The sequence below is a fragment of the Miscanthus floridulus genome, chromosome 14 (assembly GCF_019320115.1).
Source record: "Miscanthus floridulus cultivar M001 chromosome 14, ASM1932011v1, whole genome shotgun sequence".
Lineage (NCBI taxonomy): Eukaryota > Viridiplantae > Streptophyta > Magnoliopsida > Poales > Poaceae > Miscanthus > Miscanthus floridulus.
In genome coordinates this window covers 62,693,926-62,717,244 of record NC_089593.1, presented here as the reverse complement: position 1 = coordinate 62,717,244, position 23,319 = coordinate 62,693,926, and the positions used below count along the sequence as shown (strand labels likewise).

At 45.9% G+C, this 23,319-nt stretch overlaps 1 protein-coding gene across 1 annotated transcript; it reads right to left on the bottom strand.

The window, feature by feature from the left end:
• Positions 1–22,794: 22,794 nt before the first annotated feature.
• LOC136503555 (uncharacterized) lies at positions 22,795–23,097 on the bottom strand. The gene has a single exon (XM_066498595.1). It carries the CDS (start codon positions 23,095–23,097, stop codon positions 22,795–22,797), a length of 303 nt encoding a protein of 100 aa, XP_066354692.1.
• Between the last annotated feature and the right edge of the window lie 222 nt (positions 23,098–23,319).

Below are 23,319 nucleotides of genomic sequence, written 5' to 3'. Positions count from 1 at the left end.
CCTCCGAATCAGCTAAGAAAGAAGGTGGAACAAAAAAAACGGGATTCTCTTAAGAGCGCTGCGAAACAACCGATATCGGACTATGACTGCTCTCTCACCAAGTCATATGAGGCGGCGCAAAAAAAGAAGACAGTAGGGAAAGGTGTTGCACAACTCGGACAACAATCACAACAATCAATCCCCCCCTTGTCGTTCCTAACGAATATGGTTCAAACTTAAACTTAATGGAGGAGGTAGGCGGCTATGAGTCGTTGCTTCAGTTTTATCACGACACTGGTTTGAACCTTGCCCAAGTGCTCGCTGAAGGACCATCTGCTCCGGAAGTGGATCCTTACAAGAAGTTTGTAGCAGGCCAGAGTCTATACAACCCAGAGAAATTAGATGAACTGGGTACGCAAATGTACCTGCTAAATGAGTGGTACATGTCGGTGTCTGCTGCGGGACAAATCTATATTTCTGTCAGAATTAGAAACCACTATTACTTCCGTGGCAATGACATTATCTATGTCGAGCTTCCAGAATTACACCAACTATGCCACCTGGACTCTCTCGACAAAAGTCTCGTTAGCTGCTATTGTCTGTAAGTGTGATTATTTTCTACTATATTCACAATTTCTTTATTATATATTCACAATATATATTCACTATTTTCATGTATGCAGATATGAGATGACAAAACTTAGAAAGAGAAAGGATAATGATGTTGGGTTCGTTGATCCGTATGTCGTATTCAAACACCCTAACCCCCCGAAGGATTATAAGCCAGAACCTGAGAGAAATCTCATGAATTTCTTAGTGAACCAACGCGACAAGAAGGAGATACTCTTCCCCTACAACTTCAAGTGAGTGTTATTATAAGTAATTAATGTCGATCATATATATGGGACATCAATATTTCCTTACTAGCTAGTTACCTCTCTCACACACACATATATATATATATATATATATATATATATATATGTTTATGTAGCAATCACTGGATATTGATGGTCATCGATATGGCCAATAGTAGATTGAAAATCTTAGACTCGTTGAGAAAATCACAAACGGAGTATCAAGACATGATAGATATTATACAAGGGTAATTAATTTAGTTTCTCTATAACAACATATATATATAATGGCACCGATCTCTCAACAATTATTAAAGGTTAAATTATTTTTTTATTTTATTGGGAGCAGGGTTTGGAAAAGGTTAATTGAGGAACAACAAATGAAACATTGCAAAGAGCCACTGGATGTAATCGCACACAAAGTAAGTACTATAACTACACATTTATATTCAATTAACACCATATGATGATTTCAATTCACCCTAATTGATTTTTTTTCGTAAAAGTGGGTTCTAAGGCAGGAGCAGGGTAACAACTACTGCGGATACTATGTTTGCGAGTTCATCATGGCGTACTCAAAGAGAACTCCTGAAGAGCGTCTCAAAGTACGTATATAAATACTTTTTCCTTCATATTATTTCGATCGTATATTTACAATTTCTTTATTGCTCTCATTTGTATAAGTAATTACATGAGCAATACACATACATATATATATATATATTAATACTTTTTCCTTTAACTTTTATTGAAGACTGAATGGTTGAGGAAAAGAGTCATACGACTTGACCAACTTAAAGCAATTCGAGAGACTATAGCAGGATTTCTCAATAACCAGGTCATCAACCCCAACGACGAGTTCTACAATGACCCGAACGAAACGTGGAATCCAAATCTGGAGGAGTGAATTCCTAAGGACCTAAACAATTTATATATCAAACATTTGTAATATATATAGAGTATGGTGTACAAAGTAAGGACGCGTATATTTGTTTGTTATTTATGTACAAAGTTCGAACGAAAACTTACGCGTGCGAAGTACACATATATATTACTATTATATATTACTATTAGCAGCGTATTCAAAAATATATTTTAATATCAAAACTAACTAATCATTAAATGAAAAAAGAAACCAAAAATAGAAACCAGAAAAAGGATAAAAATGAGGGACCTTTAGTCCCGGTTGGTAACACCAACCGGGACTAAAAGTCCTGCCGCGTGGCGTTGAACGCCAACCCTGGAGACCCCCCTTTAGTCCCGGTTGGTGTTTCCAACCGGGACTAAAGGTCCCCCTTTAGTCCCGGGCGCCAAACCGGGACTAAAGGAGGGTACCTTTAGTCCCGGATTGGTGCTCCCGGTTGGGAAACCGGGACTAAAGGGGTTTCCCAACCGGGATCAAAAACCCTTGCTGCACTAGTGTGAAGAGTAGAACTCACGCACCCATGATGTAACATATCGGCTAGTCCGTTCAAGTAGGTCTATCAACCCTGGTAGATAAGAGAGGTGAGGGCGGATCTGCTCGCCTGCTGCTGCTACAAGTGCCTCAATAGAGCAAACTCTCTATGATCTGAACGCAACTCCACTATTAAGATATGCCTGATAGAAATCCTCTGGTAGTGGTGTATAGAACTGCTCTGAAGCACGCTCATCCCGCCTCAGCGGAAACCAGTCCTCGAACTGCATGAACCTGAGCTACTACACCTGCTTGGCTATGGCTGCCCTTAGGTCAAGGTGAGTCACTGAAGGTAGACCCTGTGGTCTAGGAGGTGAATGAGAACCCCTCCTCTGAGTCTTAGGCCTCGGTGGCTAAGGTACCTGCTCTATCTCCTCTGTCTGCTCTGCTTGCTCAGTCTACTCAGTATCCTCTGACTGCACTGGTGGTTGTATCTACTGCTGTGGCTCCCCCTGAGGCTAACTCTCCTCTAAGGTGACACGCCGTCCTCCAAGCATGACAGTCCTAGCTGGACTACCATGAAGACTCTCAACCCTCTCGACGGTGGCCCTCTAAGCTAGTGAAAGCTGATCTGCAATACGGACACCACTCTAAGCCCCTCCTCTCTCTGCATGCTCAGTTGCTGCTGCCACTGCTACTACTCTCTTAGCCTCTACATCGATGAGCTTCTGCTTCTTCATCGTAGTCTTCTTGGCCTTGCCTTTCACCTCAGCAGAAAGGTGAGGCGGAGACCTCAGATCCTCATCACTAGGACCACCTCCAACATTCTTGACATGTGCCATTACTGGAGCTAAAATGGACTGTTGTCATGGACAAGAACCAACTGCCAACTGACACTCGCGAGGCTTGGCCTCGATTCGTAATCATGGGCTTGGCCCTGAGTTAATTGATAGCTACCAAAGTAACATCAAAAACACCGACTCGCTGCACGATAGAATAGATCGGATATATGAATAATTACAATATACATCTAGAGATACGAAACCCTAAGAAGCAAGTAATGGATACGAAATTAGAGGTGATGGCTTGCTACCTAATGAAACGATGATCGAAGAGCCAAGGAACGGATCACGGGCACCACCGGAATCGACAATTGGACGTCTAGGGTTAGGGTTGCGATGTTGCAGCCGATCAATGCAATGTAGGCACGGCGATGGTGGGGCTGGCAATGTCGGCATAGGGCATGGGCTCGCACTGCTGAGACGTGGGCATGGCGGTGCTAGGGCATGGGAGCACACTACTGAGGTGTGGCACGGTGGTGCTAGGGCACGGTCATGTGGCACTACTACGTGGCACGGTGGCATGGAGCAAGGCGCGACGTGGGCGTGGATGCGGGCAGGCGGCGCTATGGTGGTGGCATGCAAGGTCAGCGCAGGCACAGTTGAGGCGGCGGAGGCGCGGCGGCTATGAGATTAGGGTAATCAGGGCGCTCGGCGTATGGATTAATATGGTGGCCCCCTATGATGGATTAAGAAAGGAAACGGAATAGAGTACTAGATCCAACCGACTTCTACTGACCGGACGCTCTGGTGGCAATGATCGGATGCTGCCACCTAGAGTTTGGTCGACTACAGAGAGGTCCAAATCCCCTCAAGTCATGACCGAACATGTCCGGTTACCCTTGATCGGACGCAGCCAGAGTCCGGTCGATCCTGTGTTCATCTCCTTCGCTTGACCGAACGCAGGATCACCATCTGACCAGACATAGGAAGATCATTGTTTTAGTGTCTGATCACTCCTTTACGCTTCTGTTCACCTCTTGTGAACTGACCGGACGCTAGAATCTAGAGTCCGGTGCAGCGTCTGGTCGCCCTTTTTTAGCAAATCTTCAAAGTTCCTTCGTGCTGCCTATTCCCAATCAAGTCCCAACTTTAATAAGACCCAAATAAACACCAATTGGGACTGATGTGAGTGACCTCTCTCAAACCCTCAAAATTTTCAAAATATTTTGCCTTAGACTATACTACTTTTTAAGAAAATAGGCAATAATAGGGTAACCGAAAGGAAACAACAAAACAACACACATGCATATGCAATGCAATACTTGAAATTAATTCTAGTTGCTTGTCAAGTTTGATCCAAGGTTAAGCTTCTTCACACGCTTTTCGGCGGTTATCTTAACCATGTTAGACAAGCCCTAAATGCATTACCAAAAATTAAACATGTTATATATTACAATGCATTGCAAGGGACAATACAAGCTCATTTTCTAGTGAAGTTACTAAAATCAAGCACATTGAGCTCATTCCTCAACCAACAAAATGTCGCCTCATCTAGGGTTTAGTGAAGATATCTGCCAATTGATCCTCAATCCTTATACCTTCTAGTGATATATCATTTTTAGCAACATGATCTCTAAGAAAGTGATGGCGGATATCTATGTGCTTGGTGCGAGAGTGTTGAACCGGATTATTAGCAAGCTTTACCGCACTCTGATTGTCACACAAAAGAGGTACCTTTTCTAGAACTACACCATAGTCTAGCAAAGTTTGCTTCATATAAAGTATTTGTGCACAACAAGCACCCATGGCAATGTATTCCGCTTCGGCGGTGGACAAAGCCACACTATTTTGCTTCTTGGAGGACCAAGACACAAGTGATCTACCAAGCAAATGGCACCCTCCAGATGTGCTTTTCCTATCAACTTTGCAACCAGCATAATCCAAATTTGAATAGCCAACTAATTGAAATCTAGCTCCTTTGGGATACCAAAGACCAATGCTTGGTGTGTGCTTAAGGTACCTAAGGATTCTTTTAACGGCAACTATGTGAGCTTCCTTAGGACTAGCTTGAAATCTAGCATACATACACACACTAAACATGATGTTAGGCCTAGATGCGGTTAAATATAACAAGCTACCAATCATAGAGCGGTAAAGAGTTTGATCAATCGTTTTACCTCCCTTATCTAGGTCGAGATGCCCATTAGATGGCATTGGTGTCTTGATTGGCTTATATTCATCCATATTGAACCTCTTGAGAAGATCCTTGGTATACTTTTCTTGAGAGATGAAAATCCCTTCTCTTATTTGCTTGACTTGAAAACCAAGAAAGAATGTAAGCTCTCCAATCATAGACATCTCGAACTCCTTCGACATCAATTCACCAAACTCTTTGCAATAATCTTCATTTGATGATCCAAAGATGATATCATCAACATATACTTGACAAATGAAGATTTTTCCATCAACCTTCTTGGTGAATAGTGTGGTGTCAAACTTCCCAATGGTGAAGCCCTTCTCAATGAGGAAATCCCAAAGGCGTTCATACCACTCTCTTGGGGCTTGCTTAAGCATATATAGCATCTTGGACAACCTATAAACATGATTAGGATGTCTAGGGTCTTCAAACCCAGGAGGTTAATCAACATAGACTAGTTCATTTATGAAGCCATTTAAAAATGCACTTTTAACATACAGTTGATATAATTTCATTTCATGATGCGATGCATATGTAAGAAGGATACGAATGGCTTCAAGTCTTGCAACCGGTGCAAAGGTCTCTCCAAAATCCAACCCTTCAACTTGAGAGAACCCCTTTGCAACTAGTCTTGCCTTGTTCCTCACTATAGTGCCTTGATCATCTTGCTTGTTGTGGAACACCCACTTTGTTCCAATGACTCTTGCACCTTGTGGTCGCTCTTTAAGAGTCCAAACTTCATTGCGGGTTAAGTTGTTCAACTCTTCATGCATGGCATTTATCCAATCAAAATCTTGAAGAGCTTCTTCTATATTCTTAGGTTCAACACAAGAGACAAAAGAGTGATGTTCAATAAATGAAGCAAGTTTTTGAGATTGAGTCATTACACCCTTTGAAGGACTCCCTATGATGAGATCTTGTGGATGAGCTTGTAGTAGAGGTAAATTTCTTCTATCAACCACTTGAGAGGGAGGTTGTGGAGCATCAATATCTTGAGTTTGTTCCACCATTTGATCATGGGAGACATGGGTATCTTTATTTTCTACTCTCCCATCTTTTATCACCATCTTGTCACACATTTGATGAAGAAGGTGGATCAATCACTTGTACATCATCTTCATCATCTTTAGGTTTGATGTCTCCAACCGAAATGTTCTTCATGGCCTCCCTCAATGGTTCATCACCTACATCATCAAGATTCTCATGTGCTCCTTGGGAACCGTTAGATTCATCAAATTCCACATCATATGTTTCTTCAACCAAGCCGGTGGCATGATTAAATACTCGATATGCTTTGGACTTTGATGAGTAACCAATAAGAAAGCCAATATCACAATGTCTTTGAAACTTCTCTAGGTGTTGCCACTTCTTATAGATGTAGCATTTGCAACCAAACACCTAGAAGAATGAGACATTTGGCTTCTTCCCATTAAGCAACTCATAAGCTGTCTTGCTAAGAAACTTTTGATGGAATAGGCGGTTGGATGCATAACATGAGGTGTTGATAGCTTCCACCCATAGAGCTTCGGGTGTATTGTACTCATCAAGCATTGTTCTTGAAAGTGTGATAAGTGTCCGGTTGTTTCTCTCAACTACACCATTTTGTTTAGGAGTATATGTTGCGGAGACCTCATGCTTGATTCTAACTTCATCACAATAAGCTTCAATGTTTATGTTGTGAAACTCTTTTCTATTATCACTTCTTATCTTCTTGAGCTTCACTTCAAACTCATTTTGTGCTCTCTTGGCAAACTTCTTGAAACATGATGCAACTTTGGTCTTGTCATGAAGGAAGAATACCCATGTATATCTAGAGTAGTCATCAACAATTCAGAAGACAATAGAGATTTCCTCCCAAACTCTTGTAAGTTGTTGGTCCAAATAGATCCATGTGAAAGAGCTCTAGCACTCTTGTTGTTGATATGAAAGCTTTTGTAGATGAGTGTTTGCAACTTGCTTGCCGGCTTGACATGCACTACAAAGCTTGTCCTTCTCAAATTTCACATCCTTCAACCCTCTCACCAATTCATTCTTCATAAGCTTCTTGAGTGAACTCATCCCAACATGAGCAAGTCTTCTATGCCATAGCCACCCAAGTGATGTTTTGGTGAATAGGCATGTCTTGAAGTTAGCATCTTTAGAGGTGAAATCCACTAGATATAGGTTGTTGTATCTAAATCCCTTGAATATAACTTGATCATCATCTTTCTTAGATACAACCACTTCCTCCTCGGTAAACAAGCATTGAAAGCCAAGATCACACAATTGACCAACGGATAGCAAGTTGAAGCTCAATGAAGCAACATATAGCACATTTGAGATTGAATGATCATTTGATATTGCCACTTTGCCCAATCCTTTGACTTTGCCCATTGAATTATCACCAAATATAATTCTTTCTTGATCATCAACTTCTTCATCAAGTGAGGTGAACATACGAGGATCACCGGTCATATGTTGAGTGCAACCACTGTCAATTACCCAATGACTTCCACCGGTCCTTTAGTTCACCTACACACAAGAGATCAAGCTTGTTTAGGGACACAAACTTGTTGAGGGCCCTTGACTTTCTCAACAAGTGACTTTACAACCCAAATTTTCTTAGGCCTATTCTTGTTGGGAGGTCCTAAGAACATGACTTTCATTTTTCCACTAGAGTAATTTCTAAGCATGTAATGAGCATTGAAAGCAAAAGGTCTAGCATGCTTGGGCAAGGGTTGTGGTGGTGGAATTTGACACTCATGGGCAAAGTGACCTTCTTGTCCACACTCAAAACACCTCTTTGGCTTTGGCTTTGACTTGTGTTGTTGTTGGTGTTGAGCTTGAGCCTTCTTCTCTTGATGTGCCAAATACCCAATTATACTTCTATCCATCTTCATGATGGTGTTCATGAGTAGCTCACTTTGAAGATGTTGACCTCTTCTAAACTTGCTCAACCCGGTCTTGAGATGTTCTTTTTCTAACTTGAGCTTCTTGTTCTCTTCTTTGAGCTCATCATGATTTTTCTCCTTCTTGAGTCTCTTGTTCTCTTCTTTGAGCTTCTCATTCTCAAGAATTAAATCACCATCATGATCAAGAGTCTCTATCACAATGGTATTGATGGTTGATAGCTTTTCAAGATCTTTCTTAAGCTTCTCGTTCTCATTCTTGATCTTGACATACTCATCATAGTTGTCGGACTCAATCACTTGCTTGCCTTTGCTACTAGAACCTTGCTCAATGCTCTCAATAATCAAATCATCACATGATGTAGCTATATCAATCTTAACAACATGGTTAGTAGCATCATGTGGCTCATTGGATAATAGCTCATGAGAAACAACAAGATTATCATGATTAATCTTGAGATTTGTATATTCGTCTTTTAGCATGTTGTAGCTAGTGATGAGCTCATTATGTATCCTCTCAAGTTTATCATGTTTTTCTTTAAGCTCCTTCTTAGAAGATTTAAGCTCCTTGAGTTTGGATGACATAGCTTCATTTTCTTCTCTAAGCTCAACACTAGCTTTTTCAGCTATGTCACATTTATCTAAAAGAGAGTCATTCTTAAGTTCTAGCTTTTTATTCTTAGCTCTTGTTTTTCTAATGATCTTAGTGTATTGATTTAGCAATTTGACAAGATCATCATATGAAGGTGATTTAAATTCATCATCACTATCACTATCATCATTGCTAGCATGATCATCACCACTACTATCATCATCATTTGATACCTTTCATTCACCCTTGGCCATAAGGCATAGGTGTGTAGAGGATGGTGGCGGTGGTGTCGTTGAAGATGATGAACAGTCAATCACAATAGCGGCCACCTTCTCGTTCTCACTATCATCATCAGATGAACAACTTGATGAATCAATATCCGTGAGCCAATCACCGACCATGTATGCCTTGCCATTTTTCTTCTTCTTGTGGAAATCCTTCTTCTTGCCATCCTTTTTCTTGCATGGCTTGTTTTTCTTCTTCTCATCATCATCTTCATTGCTTGAGTCATCTTTCTTTCCCTTGTACTTCTTCTTGTATTTTATTTCTTTGGCTTGGGGCATTGATGTGTGAGATGACCAAGTTCTCCACAATTATAGCAATCCATCTCTAAGATTGGTTTTCTTCTATTGCTAGTGAAGAACTTCTTCTTTTTGCCATCAAACTTGACATCGTTCTTGTTGAGTTTCTTAAGCATCTTGATGGTTCTTCTCACCATGAGAGCAAGGCTTGCATCATCAATTTTATCATCACTTGAGCTCTCATATTCAATTCTTGCTTTGCCCTTCTCTTGGCTAGCCTTGAATGCCAAGTCTTTCTTCTTGGTGGAAGAAGAGCCATCTTGTGGTGTGATGTGCATATACATCTCATGTGCATTGATCTTTCCCAATATTTGTGTTGGTATAGCGGTGGAAAGATCACCTTGATGAAGCACGGTCATAATATGCCCATATTTGTCAATGAGGAGGACACTCAAAATCTTTCTTATAACATCGGATGGTTGTATTTGTGTGAGTCCAAGCCCATTGACTTCCTCTACAAGAACATTTAAGCATGAGTACATTTCATTAGCACTTTCATTCGGAAGCATCTCAAAGGAATTAAGCTTTTCATGACAAGATGATAGCGTTTCTCATGCTCACTCTTTGCTCCCTCATGGAGCACACAAATATCCGACCATAGTGCATGGGCGTCCTTGTGGTTCCGCACATGGTTAAACACCTCTTTGCAAAGGCCTCTAAAGATGGTGTTTCTAATCTTTGCATTCCATTTCTCATAATTGACCTCATCGCCTTGAAGATGTGTGGGATCCTTAGGTTTTGGGAAACCTTGAGAGGCGGCTCTAAGAATTCCAACATCTAGAGCTTCTAAGTAAGCCTCCATGTGGATTTTCCAATAAGGAAAATTATCTCCCTCAAAGATAGGAGGAGGTCCATCCCCGTGGGATATCTTTTTCTAGGCAGTTAAGCCTAAATTCATGAGCATGAGGCTCTGATACAAATTGAAAGGATCAAGATGCCCAAGATTTGGGTGAATTGGGCTAATTTTAAAATTCTTTGCAATAATTAAACCCTACACTTAGCCCACTTCACCCCTTGTGCCTAGAATGTGTTCCTATTGATCTACCGCACAAAATTTTGCACCCTAGGTTCCAATCCTACTCTAGCATGACAATTCTAAGAAATTAAAGACAAGAATTGAATTGCTCAAATGTAAATGCTTAAAGTAAAGAGAGGAGAAAGAATGCGGCGATGTTTTGCCGAGGTATCGGAGAGTCACCACTCCCCACTAGTCCTCGTTGGAGCACCCGCGCAAGGGTGTAGCTCCCCCTTGATCTACGCAAGGATCAAGTGCTCTCTACGGGCTGATTCTTTGACACTCTGTTGCGGTGAATCGCCCACAACCGCTCACAACTTGAGTTGGGTCATCCACAAGCTCCGCTGGATGATCACCAAACTCCCGATCACCACCAAGCCATCTAGGTGATGGCGATCACCGAGAGTAAGAAGCACAAACTCTCACTTGACCACAACAAGCCTAATGAGAAGGGTGGATGCACACTTGCTACTCTCCTTGCACTAATGAGGCCTTAATCTTGGATTCTCAAATATCAATCATCTCACTAGGCTCTTGCTCTCCTTAGCACTCTCAATGGCATTTCTTAGCTGAACAAATGGGCAAGAGACCTCCCTTGGATGAATAGAGGAAGTATTTATACCCCCTCATTCAAAACGAACCGTTAGGAGGTTGAGTCAGCACTTTGCGGGGTGACTGGATGCTCCGGTCAAGGTGATCAGATGCTCCAGTCAGTTATCCCCACCACAGAGCCATTAAGTTATGACTAGACTCTAACCTGCGTCCGGTCATGAAAACTGCTCTCTAGAACCTTACTGATGTTGACCGGACGCTGGCACCCAGAGTCCAGTCACTTCGCTGTTTCAAAAAATCTACTATGGGGATCTCCCCCAAAGTCCTTTGTTTAAAAAAACGATGTTGTTGATTGTTGCCATTAAACTCGGCGACATCTGCTTGATGCAACAACTGTTGGCGCTTGTTACCAACAATATTGAATATGGGGCTGAGCATCAAATCTAGAACTTGGTGGTAACTATCATTAATTAAAGTCTTCTTTCCAAATAAATAATTATGTCTTCTTAAAAAACTTGTTGTTTTTGTTTTGTTCTAAGTCAAACTATCTAAAGTTTGACTGAACTTATATACTAGAATACTAATGTTTATGTTACCAAATAAGTATCATTAGATTAGCCGTGCAACATATTTTCATAGTATATCCATTTGGTGTCATAAATGTTAGCAAACTTATCTATTGGTGGTTTAGACAAACATAAGATAGTTTGACTTAAAACAAAACTAAAATATCAAGTATTTTAAGGATAGAGGAGTATTTTTCAAGCAATATATGAAAGCAGTCTTCTAATTCCTTCCATTCAACCAAAGAATTCTCTATAATAATTCACAAATCTAAATCTGCTGATTGTTCTCTAATAGCACCTCCTCTAGTCGCAAATTTCCCGATTTCATAATGTTGCAAATCTTGGGGTAAAAAAGGGAGAAATATTGTGGTTACAAGATGAAGTTTGAAGTAGTAGGTTTTTTTAGCGTTGGGCCTTGCATAAGAGAAATCACCATTCCACCAATTTCAAGTCTTTATTATGATTCCTTTTATGAGAAAACATGTCTAATGATTTAGATTCTCTCACTACTAATCTTGTATGTACTTTAGTATTCCTAATCACTCACTAACTGTTGATGGATTGACTTATGGTTATAAGTTTTAGTTATAGTAATAACTCAAAATATTCTAGTAATGGAATTCCATATCCCAAATCTTTCATTCTTGTGCGCTTCAAGATATGATGACCAATCACCACATTTTATTCCAACTCCCAAAGACAAGTAAGTAAGTTATAAACCTTCTTGTTATAAACCTTCTTGGCCTGAGGCCTGAGGCGACACAAGCAAGGAAATATGTAAGCCTCCTCTTGCTAATAAGTATTTCTTATATATACCAATAATAAGTACAATAGATGGGATTGGTCAATAAGCCATTTGTCGTGTGATTAAAACCAAGTTGTTGTGTGCATGGTTCTAAAGGGGTGTTTGGGACTGCTTCGCTTCACGTTTTTCAGCTCCGCTCTACGTTTTTTAGCCAAACGATTTTAGTTCCACGCACTCTAAAGGATGGAGTTGTGAGAACACCTAAAGAGGTGTTCCACAAAATCTAGTTTCTTTGTGGAGCTGCTTCACGGTGGAGTTTATGGAGCAGTCCCAAATACCCTCTAAATATAGCCTGTTATACCTTTTTTAAGGCCTACCCCTACGATATTACTAGTTGTTCTACTGTTATATAGCTATCAACGTTTCGGTCACTAAACACTGCTATTTGGCTTACCATGAAATTAGTTTAACTCCACTGATCTGGACCAAGGTAAATATTCATAATTTGTTCTAGATTACTAGAATAACTGCCGAGTTGTTGATTGTTTGTTTATGTGGATTATTATAACCTTGAGTGTATATATTGATTGATTAAATGACTAAGTAATTGACCTTGCAGACATGCTATCCTAGAGCACTGGACATATACTTATTTAAGTATTTATATTTTTGAAATTTCCTTATTTTATATTACTATGCATAACTAATTGAGAATTTTCATGTTTTTAATAATAATAAAACCACTAAATGTTGTTGACATATCTCGCTATAGGGTTTTATAAATAATGTTGAAGGATGGCTTACCTTGGTTGTGTGCATTTGTATACAGCACATAGAATGTTTAGTTAGAGGCCGGCTTCATATTCAACTTGTAAGCCACTTTCCACACTCTTCAACTCGTAATTTAATATTTTGTCCAACCATATTCGACGTAGCAGTTACAGGCATCCTTCCCTAATCCTATTCATAGTAAGAAATCCTGTAGCTTCGGCAAATGACCTAATGGCTAGAAAAAATATTCTAATTTTAAGCTGCAACCATTTGGCCATCTGGACCTCTAGTCAGATTCCCTTTCTCTTCAGTCTCTGTCACACACTAGATGCCAAGAAAGAACCTTTTAAACCACCGTATCAGGGATGCTAATTTTGTTCTATACTCTTGCTTATATATACCTCATCTCAGTGTACAAAATAGGTTCTTGTAGATGTCGTGCTGTAGTTGCACATTCTGACCAGAGGTCGTCGGGGCAACCAGTAGTGCCGGGGATGCCGGCCGCGGTGACGATAGTGGCGGGGGCGGCGTCCCTCGCCGTGGCGTACGGCCAGCTCCTGAGCCGACCGGACGACCTGGCGCTGGCGTGCACGGCTTCCACGGCGATGTACTTGATGGTGCACTACGCCGCGCAGGCCATGGGGTCGTCGTCGTCGGGCGGCGACGAAGGCAGTGTTGAAGACGCCGAGAGGGAACCGTGGGAAGCGCGTGGCTCGATCCATGGCGCTGGTCCTCTACGGCCTCGCACGAGCTGAGGTCTGGGACTTCGCCTCGAGCCGGGAGATCGCCGTGGCCGCGCTCGCGAGCTGGTGCGGCGCGGCTGCGATGCTGCTGGTTTAGTTGGTTGTGGCAAGGGCAAGCTGCGCTGGCGGTGCTACAGTGCTCTTGCTACTGACGTGCCGTAGAGCACAAATCGTGCGCGACGATCGACTTACTTGTATTTGACCGACTCCATGTAGCTAGCACTATTAGTATCTAGCTGCATATATGCATGATGGATGTGCATGATACGTATAGTTCTTTTTTTTCCTTTTTATGGCTCGCTCTCAAATAAATCAACTTTTAGAGTTGAAAAGGACCATGACGCTTAAGAGATGGTGAATTAGATAACTTAAAACTTTAACTCTAATTAAGGCCTCTTTTTCTATTTTTAGCAAAACTTTATGCAAAAGATAAACTATTTAAATGTGCAACAACGGTTTTGCTAGTGTGTTGCTATCTCTATCGCAAAAGGAATTATGTAAACAATATAAATGCGAAAGCTAAAGAGTAAAGTATCGAGAAGCGCGCAACCTTCCCCCTAGTCCTCGTTGAAGCACCTCGCATGGGCCAAGCTCCCGGTCGGGTAACTCCGTGTATAGCCTCGGGCTTTCTCCACGCGCAAGTGGGTCTCCGACGTGCCTTCCGGCAAGCCTCTCCCGGGTGCTCCTCGCCGTCTTCACTATTAAGCTTCTGGCCGAAACGCCATGGGCCTTGTTCCCTCTGGTACATGGTGGCGGCCACACCACAAACGCGGTTGGTGTGATCTCACAAGACTACAAGCCCCTCCGATGTACAACAAAGGTGCGCGTAAATACCGAGTGATAAGAGGTGTGCAAACCTCACTAAACACTAGGCCTAAACATAGAGCAAGCGCATAAGCGGTGGTCTAATCAATCTAAGCACTTCACAAAAGCACCTACGCTAATCACCTAATGAATCACTAAGCACTATGCAAGTGAAGATCACTAAAATGGTGTATCAACACCCTTGGTATATTTTCTCAGCTCTCCACACCTCAAATGACCGGTTGGGGGGTCTATTTATAAGCCGCATAGAGAAAGTAGCCGTTGGGGGCAAAAACCCAACTTTCTGCTACTGATCGGACGCTACTGTCGTCCTGAGCGGACGCGTCCGGTCGTCCCAACCGTTGAGCGCGCGCGTAGAGATCGGACGTACTGCCGAGTCCAGTCATCATCGACCGGACACGTCCGGTCGCATTTGCGCCGCTCTAGAACCTCTCTGAACATGATCGGACGCTGCACTTTGTCTGTTCAGTCATCCAGTGCCGCTGCGTCCGGTCCTCACTGAGTTGTTGCCGCGACGATGAACAGTGAAGTCCGTGCATCCAGTCACTGCCTCACTAACCAGCTGAGGTCTGGGACTTCGCCACGAGACGAGAGATCGCCGTGGCCGTGCTCGCGAGCTAGTGCGTCGCGGCTATGATGCTGTTGGTTTACTTGGTTGTGGCAAGGGCAAGCTACGTTGGCAGATGCTATAGTGCTCTTGCTACTGACGTGCCGTAGAGCACAAATCGTGCGCGATGATCGACATACTTGTATTTGACCGACTCCATGTAGCTAGGACTATTAGTATCTAGCTGCATATATGCATGATGGATGTGTATGATACATATAGTTCTTTTTTCCTTTTTACGGCTCGCTCTCAAATAAATCAACTTTTAGAGTATAGCCCCGGCATCGCCTTCGCGGGGGCCCGGTTCGAGTTCAGCTGGTGACTGACTCCAGATTCTTGGTGGCCGGTCCATATAGTTCTCGGATCCGTTCGACCGGTCCAAGAGCTCGATGCCTTTTTCTGGGGAAAAACCATGGACCTTGCATCATCCAAGACTCAAAATGAGGGTCGGGACGCCCGTGATGCTTCGTTCACCTCGGGTATTGGCCGCTAGCGGGCCCGTCCTTAACCTCCCCTCACTCTAGGGTGCCCTAGAATGGCCGTGAACCCACTGGTGGGCCAGCCTTCGTACCCTTGGGCGTTAATGGGCAGTAGGAGCCTTTTCAGCTCCGTATCCCACTTACCTGCGGTGGCCCATAGCCTTTGAAGGCGAACTGTCGCCCTGCAGATTCTTCACGGGGAAGATTTGGATAGGCATGCGCTCGTCTCTCGAGGCAGCGATGCGACTGATGCAGCGTGGAACAATGAGGGCACGACCCCAAAGGAAGTGGATCTACTGAGGCATGGGGTGCGTTAATTTAAGCGGATGGTTCGCTCCTCACCCATTCTACCCTTACCTTATAAACGGAGCCATTTCTCCCTAGCCTCCGTACGCGCAGCCGTATCCTTGCCCCTCTAGTCTTTCTACCTTTCCCTCTCGAGTTCCGGCTTTCGTTCCCCTATTTCCGCTCCGCCGCCAGTGAAGTTCTCGCTCTCTAGCCCTACGCCACCGTTGGATCTTTTGCATCGCCATCCCTGTTCCTCGATGGAGCCATGGCTTCTCTCTGACGTTCTCCACCCTTGCATGGAGGGTCTAGTTAAGAAGGGCCTTCTCCGCGCAAGGACCATGGAGATGGAATGAATCATACCTGGTGGTGAGGATGAGCCATCGCCGCCCGACGGTTATGTCGTTTCCTTTGTCCCCTTCCACGAGCGTGGGTTCGTGACTCCTCCCCACTGAATCCTCCGAGGGCTGCTACACAACTACAGGCTTGAGCTGCAGCATTTGAATCCCAACGGGATTCAACACATCTCGGCCTTCGTCGCACTATGCGAGGGGTATCTAGGGATCAAGCCCCACTTTGAGCTGTGGAAATGCTTCTTCACCGTCGAGCTACAGAAGAAGAAGCCAGACCTGGCGGTACCGATGGGATGTGCAAGCATCCGTCTTCAAGGCAACCTATTGTCGGAGTACATGTCCATCCCGTTGTCGAAGTCCAACAAGGGGTGGCATAAGCTCTAGTTTGACCTAAGGAATGATGCCACTGCCCCCTACCAATCTTCATCGGCCGCCTGATCGAGGAGGCACCGGAAGTGTGGAGGTACGGGCCCATCGTGAAGGTGCAGAAGTGGCTCGACGACCTTCTCAAACCCATCACAACTCTGAAGGGCCACAGTCTTCGTGGGACCAGCATCATCAGAGCGTACCACGTCAGGAGGCTAGCGCCGCTGATGGCGCGCGCTCTTTCGATGTATAAGATGACGCCGGATTCCATGCCCGAAGGGATGGTGATGGTCGCCGGTGAGGCCCTTAGCATCGATGAAATGGCACAACGCATCAAGGAGGTGATGGAGTGCTCGACGGATCCATCGGTGGATCTTACCCCGGTGTACCTGGTCCCGAGGCATCCCGCGATGTGGCCAAACGTGGGTTTTGTCGCACTGGTAAGCCTTCTTCGAGTTTCTTTCTTTGGCCGACCCTCCTCTATTTTCAAATTCTAAGTGCCAGGATTTGCAGCCTAGCCTCTTCGACCGTGAGTCTGACCTGCCACTGCCAGAGGATGCGTCCAGGAGGGCGGCGAACCACGCCATGGCTGAGGTGGTAAAGGCGAAGAAGGAGCAGAAGAAAACAAAGAAGGAGCGAGCAAGGCTATAGCGTGGAAAGCGCCGGCATGGCTCGGAGGAGAGCGACGGCGATGAGGAGGAGGAAGAGGAGGAGGACGAGTCTAGCCCCGACATCCCATGGGGCGCGCTTGCACGCAAGGATGAGCAGACTGACATGGGGCAGGCCAACCTAACCCTGATTCTACAGCACACCCCAGCGCAAACCGAAGAGGTTGCGCCTCCAAGATCAGTGAGGGAGGACACGCCCCCGAGGTCAGAGGAGCAAGTTCACCCTGCTTTGACCAACCCCATCGGGGGATCAAAGCGGCCAATTGTCGATGTGGCAGAGTCGGAGTCGAGCGACCAGCCCTCGAAACGTTCTCGGATAATGGCATCGAGGTGAGTTAATGACTTCTTCACCCTTTCGTTGTGTTCTCAGATTTTGTCGTGTGACGTTGGTGCTTTCCACAGGACCGACCCTAGCAAATTCCCAGCGTTGGCGCCGCAGAAGACCCTAGCGCGTCGACTAATCCCCCAAGTGTCAACTGGCGTGGTGCTGGGGGCACGCCATGATGGTGCTGAGGCGGACATGGTGCCGCCTGAGGAAGCGGGGGAGGTGGAGGCATGATTGTGCTAGAGGAGGTGCTCATGGAATCAGTGCCCGCACTGGTCAACATGCCCGAGGTGGAGCAGACTGGAGGAGGCATGACTGAGGCATCCCCTGTAGACACGATGATAGCTCAGACTTTGGAGCCCAAGCTGCCATCCTCCTCTGCCATTAGAGGGTCCACTCCTAAGGGAGCGCCGGTGACGGAGGAGGTACCATCGGCTCCCATCGGGCCGACGCTGATGGTTGTGATGGCCGACCCCTCAGTTGGGGCTAGGGCCTCCTAGTCCCTTGTCCGACCAGGCGACGATCTGCTCGCGTGGGGAAGAAACTGGCTCCATTGGGCTAGGTGGCTGGACCTGAGCGACTCGGTGTTCACCCTCGATGACCCGGCATAGGTGAAGGACTGGATGAGCGTGCGCTTAGGACTTGAGTCCGCAGTCCACTCTCTAACCAACGTGTTGGGGGTGTTGAAGGATGACATCACCCCTGCCGGCTAGGTTTGTCGTGTCTTCATGTTTTTACTTTTGAGCCCTGTTTATATAATTCTAACCTAATTTTTTCACAGTCCCTTGCGATGCGCAACCGGGAGAAGTCCCTATTCCTCCATCATGAAAGGGAGGTCTAGGGGCTTGCTGCTGAAGTGCCGCGGCTGCTGGAGGAGGTGGCGAGCCTCCAGACCATGGAATGGGAAGCCCACCAACACGCCGATGAGGCCGAGGACAAGCTCAAGGCTATGGTTGCCAAGGCCGGGGAAGATGCCGTGGAGCTTGGACGACTCCACCCGACACTCGACCTTGCCCGTCAAGAGAGCGCCGATGCTCGGTGCACACTCGAAAATGAGCAAAAGTTGAACGAAGAAGCCGAGGGCCTAGCTGCCGCCTTGACCAGGGATGTTGGTGTGCTCGAGAGGGAACTCTCCAAGGTGCGAGGTCAACTCTAGTCGGAGAGCAATGACCTCGGTGCCTTGCGTGCTACCGTCAGGTTGGTCTTCAATGACCTTGGGGTTGCCCCGACCATGGAGACAAGCTCGCTCGTAGTCTAAGTTACCCAGATCTTGGATCGGGCGCGCGCACTCACAAGGGAGGCCCTGTACACCAGCGTCCATCACACGTTCACCATCGCCCACTCCCACTACGTCAACATCGACCTCCTGGTGATCAGTGAGGGCTTCGCGCCAAGCTACACTGATGCCGAGCCAGACAAAATTGAGAAGGAAGCGGCTCTCCCAGCGCAGGACCTGGCAGAGAAGGTTGGAGAAGAAGTCCTGCCCAAAGATGTTTAGTTAGATAACTGAGTCTGGCGTTGGTCTTTTTGTAAAGACTTTTATTATGGCCGGAAATATTGTTTGGCCTTTCTATATATATATATATAACGTTTGTTGTGATCCAACCCTTGTTTTATGTTAAGGCATTAGAAACTTAAGTTGCGAGTGACTAAGTAATGATCAAGCTGGTGAGCAACCGATGCCATAGCTGTCGTGGCGTAGGCTTTTTGCATTCTGACTAGTTTTACTCATCGTTAGTTTTCGGCAACTCTTATTTCTAGGTCTTGTCATAAAAAGGAAGAGTCGGATGGGAAAATGTTCCTGAGTATATGTACTCCTATCAGCCCCCGAGTAAAACCCAACCCTAGGTAGTTGCTAGGGTCGTGTGTTACTGATGACTAATCAGATCAGAAGCGAACCCGATAGGAGGTAACATTTTTCATTTTTTGCAGAAACATTACTTAGTTTGTTAAGCATATTGGAAGCTTTGGAATGGAAAGACTAAGGGTAAAAGCGACGTAGCTACTCGATGTTCTAGGCATTGGCGATGGCTTTGCTGTCCTTAGTCTTGAGCTTGTAGGTGTCAGGTCGGAGTACTTCGGTGATGATGTACGGTCCTTCCCATGGCGTCAAAAGCTTGTGGTGATTTTTGTTGCTCTGGATGCGGCGAAGGACTAAATCGCCTACGCCAAAGGTACGACCCCGCGCGCATTGTCTATGGCACCGTCGTAGCGCCTGCTGGTATTTGGCCAAACGGAGCAGGGCGATGTCGCGTGCTTCATCAAGCAGGTCCATGGTGTCTTCCAAAGATGCTTTGTTTCCCTGCTCGTTGTAGGCCTTGACCCTTGGCGCTCCGTAGTCGAGTTTGATTGGGAGGATGACTTCAGAGCCTTAGACCATGAAAAATGGTGTGTAACCGGTTGCCCAGCTGCTGGACGTCCTTAGGCTCCATAGTACCGAGGGGGGCACTCCATGACCCACCATCCGCTGGCTTTGTTGAGCCGGTTGAAGATCCTAGGCTTGAGGCCTTGGAGAACCATACCATTCGCGCGCTTGACCTGCCCGTTCGTGCGGAGGTGCGCTACGATAGCCCAATCAATGCGGATGTGGTGGTCATCGTAGAACCAGAGGAATTTCTTCCCCATGAACTATGTGTCATTGTCGGTTATGATGGAGTTTGGGACCCTAAATCAGTAGATGATGTCCATGAAGAACAACGCGGCCTGCTTGGATTTGATCACGGTGATCGGCCGAGTCTCTATCCATTTCATGAACTTGTCCACGGCGACAAGTAAGTGCCTAAAGCCCTCGGGTGCCCTCTTGAGGGGCCCTACCAGGTCGAGCCCTCAGAACGTGAATGGCCACGTGATGGGGATCGTTTGGAGCGCTTGGGCCGGCAGGTGAGTTTGCCGAGCATAGTACTGGCATCCTTTGTAGGTACATACGACCTGCTCGGCATCGGCCACTGCAGTTGGCTAGTACAAACCTTGTCGAAAGGCATTTCTGACCAAGGTTCTAGGTGCGGCGTGATGTCCATAGATCCCTCCATGGATGTCTTCTAGTAGGTCCTTCCCCTATTTGGCGGGGATGCAATGCTATAGGATTTCGGTGTAGCTGCACTTGTAGAGCTCCCCTTTGATGACGACGAAGGACTTGGCGTGACGCACGAGCCATCGGGCCTCTATCTTGTCGGCAGGGAGCACCTCATGGAGGAGGCAATTGAGATAAGGTTTTCTCCAGTCGGTCATAGGGTCGAGGTCCGCCACTAGGTCTTTGACGAGTTCCATGAACTCAGGGTTGGATGAAACTGAGGGTCGGTCAGCCCCTGAGCCTAGAACTGGTGACTCATTGCTGGTCTATTCTAGTGCTCCGTATCGGACCAAGGGCTTGTATAGGTCACTAGCGAAGATGCCGATGGGGACCGGCTCTCGGCTCGATGCCATCTTTGCTAATGTGTCAGTTGCTTTGTTGAGCCGCCTTGGGATATGGTTGAACTCAAGGCCATCGAACTTGTCCTCCAACTATTGGACATCATGACAATATGTAGCCATCTTGGCGTTGTGGTAGCTTGACTCCTTCAGGACATGGTTGATGGCCAGTTGCGAGTCACCTCGGACATCAAGCCATCGGATGCCCAACTCAATGGTGATGCGTAAGCCATTGACGAGTGCATCGTACTCAGCCACATTATTTGAAACTGGGAAGTGGATGTGAATTGCATACCTCATGCACACCCCGAGGGGCAAAACAAAAACTAGCCCGACCTTAGCGCCCTTCTTTATTAGTGATCCATCGAAGTACATCGTCTAGTACTCCTGATCGATGGCCGCCGGTGGCATCTGGATCTCGGTCCATTTGGCCACAAAGTCAGCCAGTACCTGAGACTTGATGGCCGTTCGTGGGGTGGATGTGATGCCCTGATCCATTAGCTTGAGCACCCATTTCATAATTCTCCCTGTGGTTTCCCAGTTCTAGATAACCTCGCTGAGGGGGAAAGATGACACGACGGTCACCTGGTGTGAGTTGAAGTAGTGGCGCAACTTCCTCTTGGTGATTAGGATGGTGTATAGGAGCTTCTAGATCTAGGGGTAGCGTGTCTTGGAGTCAGACAAGACTTGGCTAATGAAGTACACTGGGCGCTATACCTTGAGGGCATGTCCCTCTTCTCCCCATTCTACAACCAAGGCGGCGCTGACCACCTGAGTCATAGCTACGACGTAGAGTAGGAGCGGCTCTCCCTCAGTCGACGGGACTAGAATCGGGGCCTTCGTTAGGAGCACTTTGAGCTTGTCAAGCGCCTCCTGAGCCTCAGGTGTCCACACAAATTGGTCTATTTTCTTTAGGAGACAGTAAAGGGGGAGCCCCCATTTGTCGAGGCTCGAAATGAAGCGACTAAGCACTACGAGGCACCCAGTAACCTTCTGAACTCCATTTAGGTTTGAAATCAGGCCCATCTTCGTAATGGCTGAAATTTTTACCAGGCTGGCTTCAATGCCACGCTCAGAGTCAATGAATCTGAGCAGCATGCCCCTTAGGACCCCAAAGATGCATTTCTCAGGGTTGAGCTTGATGCCGTTCTCCTAGAGCTTCCTGAAGGTCTGCTCTAGGTTGGCCACAAGCTGGTCGGTCTGCTTGGACTTAACTATGATGTCGTCCACATAAGGCTCACTGGTCTGCCCAATGAGGTCTCCAAAGCATTTGGTCATGCAATGCTAGTACGTAGCCCTAGCGTTCTTGAGTCTGAACGACATCATAACGTAGCAGAATGATCCGAACGAGGTGATGAAAGAGGTCGCGAGCTGGTCTGACTCTTTCATCATGATCTGATGGTACCTGGAGTATGCATCAAGGAAGCATAGGGTTTTGCACCTCAAGGTCGAGTCAACTACCTAATCTATACATGGCAAAGGAAATGAATCATTCAGGCATGCCTTATTAAGGCTTGTGTAGTCAACACACATTCTCTATTTCCCACTTTTCTTTTTTACAAGAACGGGATTGGACAACCACTCCGGGTGGTATACTTCCTTGATGAAACTGGCCGCCAAGAGCTTAGTGATTTCCTTGCTGATGAGCCTTCACATCTCCTCATTGAAGCGGCACAGGCATTGTTTGACCATCCTAGAACTTGGCCTGATCTTCAAGGCATGCTCAGTGACTTCCCTCGGAATTCTCGGCATATCTGAGGCTTCCACGCAAAGATGTCTCGATTGGAGCAGAGAAAGTCGACGAGCAAGCCTTCCTACTTGGGAGAGAGGGTGGTGCCGATGCGCACCATCTTGTCGATGGAGTTGTCAGGGTCGATGAGGACCTCCTTGATATTTTCCGCTGGCTCAAAGGATCTAGCCACCCGCTTCACATCGGGTGCTCCTTCAACAATGTCCTTCCCGATGGCTGTGAGCTCCTCTGAAGCGAGGGTTGCCAAAGTGAGCTCGTAGGTTTTGACCTCACACTCATAGGCCCTCTGGAAAGAAGTGCCAATGGTGATGACCCTGTGTGGGCCCAGCATCTTGAGCTTGAGGTTGGTGTAGTTGGGGACAGCCATGAACTTCGCGTAACATGGTCACCCCAAGATGGCATGGTAGGTTCCGTGGAACCCAACCACTTCAAAGGTGAGGGTCTCCATCCCATAGTTGGACAGACCCCAAAGGTGATGGACAGATCAATCTACCCAAGTGGCATGGCCTGTTTTATAGGCACAATGTCATGGAAGGGCGCTCTAGTTGGCCGGATGTGTGCTCGATCGATGCCCAAAGCATCGAGTGTC

Bases quoted from the DNA above. Each gene is read 5' to 3' on its own strand.
- LOC136503555 (XM_066498595.1), bottom strand. From the start codon at position 23,097: ATGGCTGTCCCCAACTACACCAACCTCAAGCTCAAGATGCTGGGCCCA.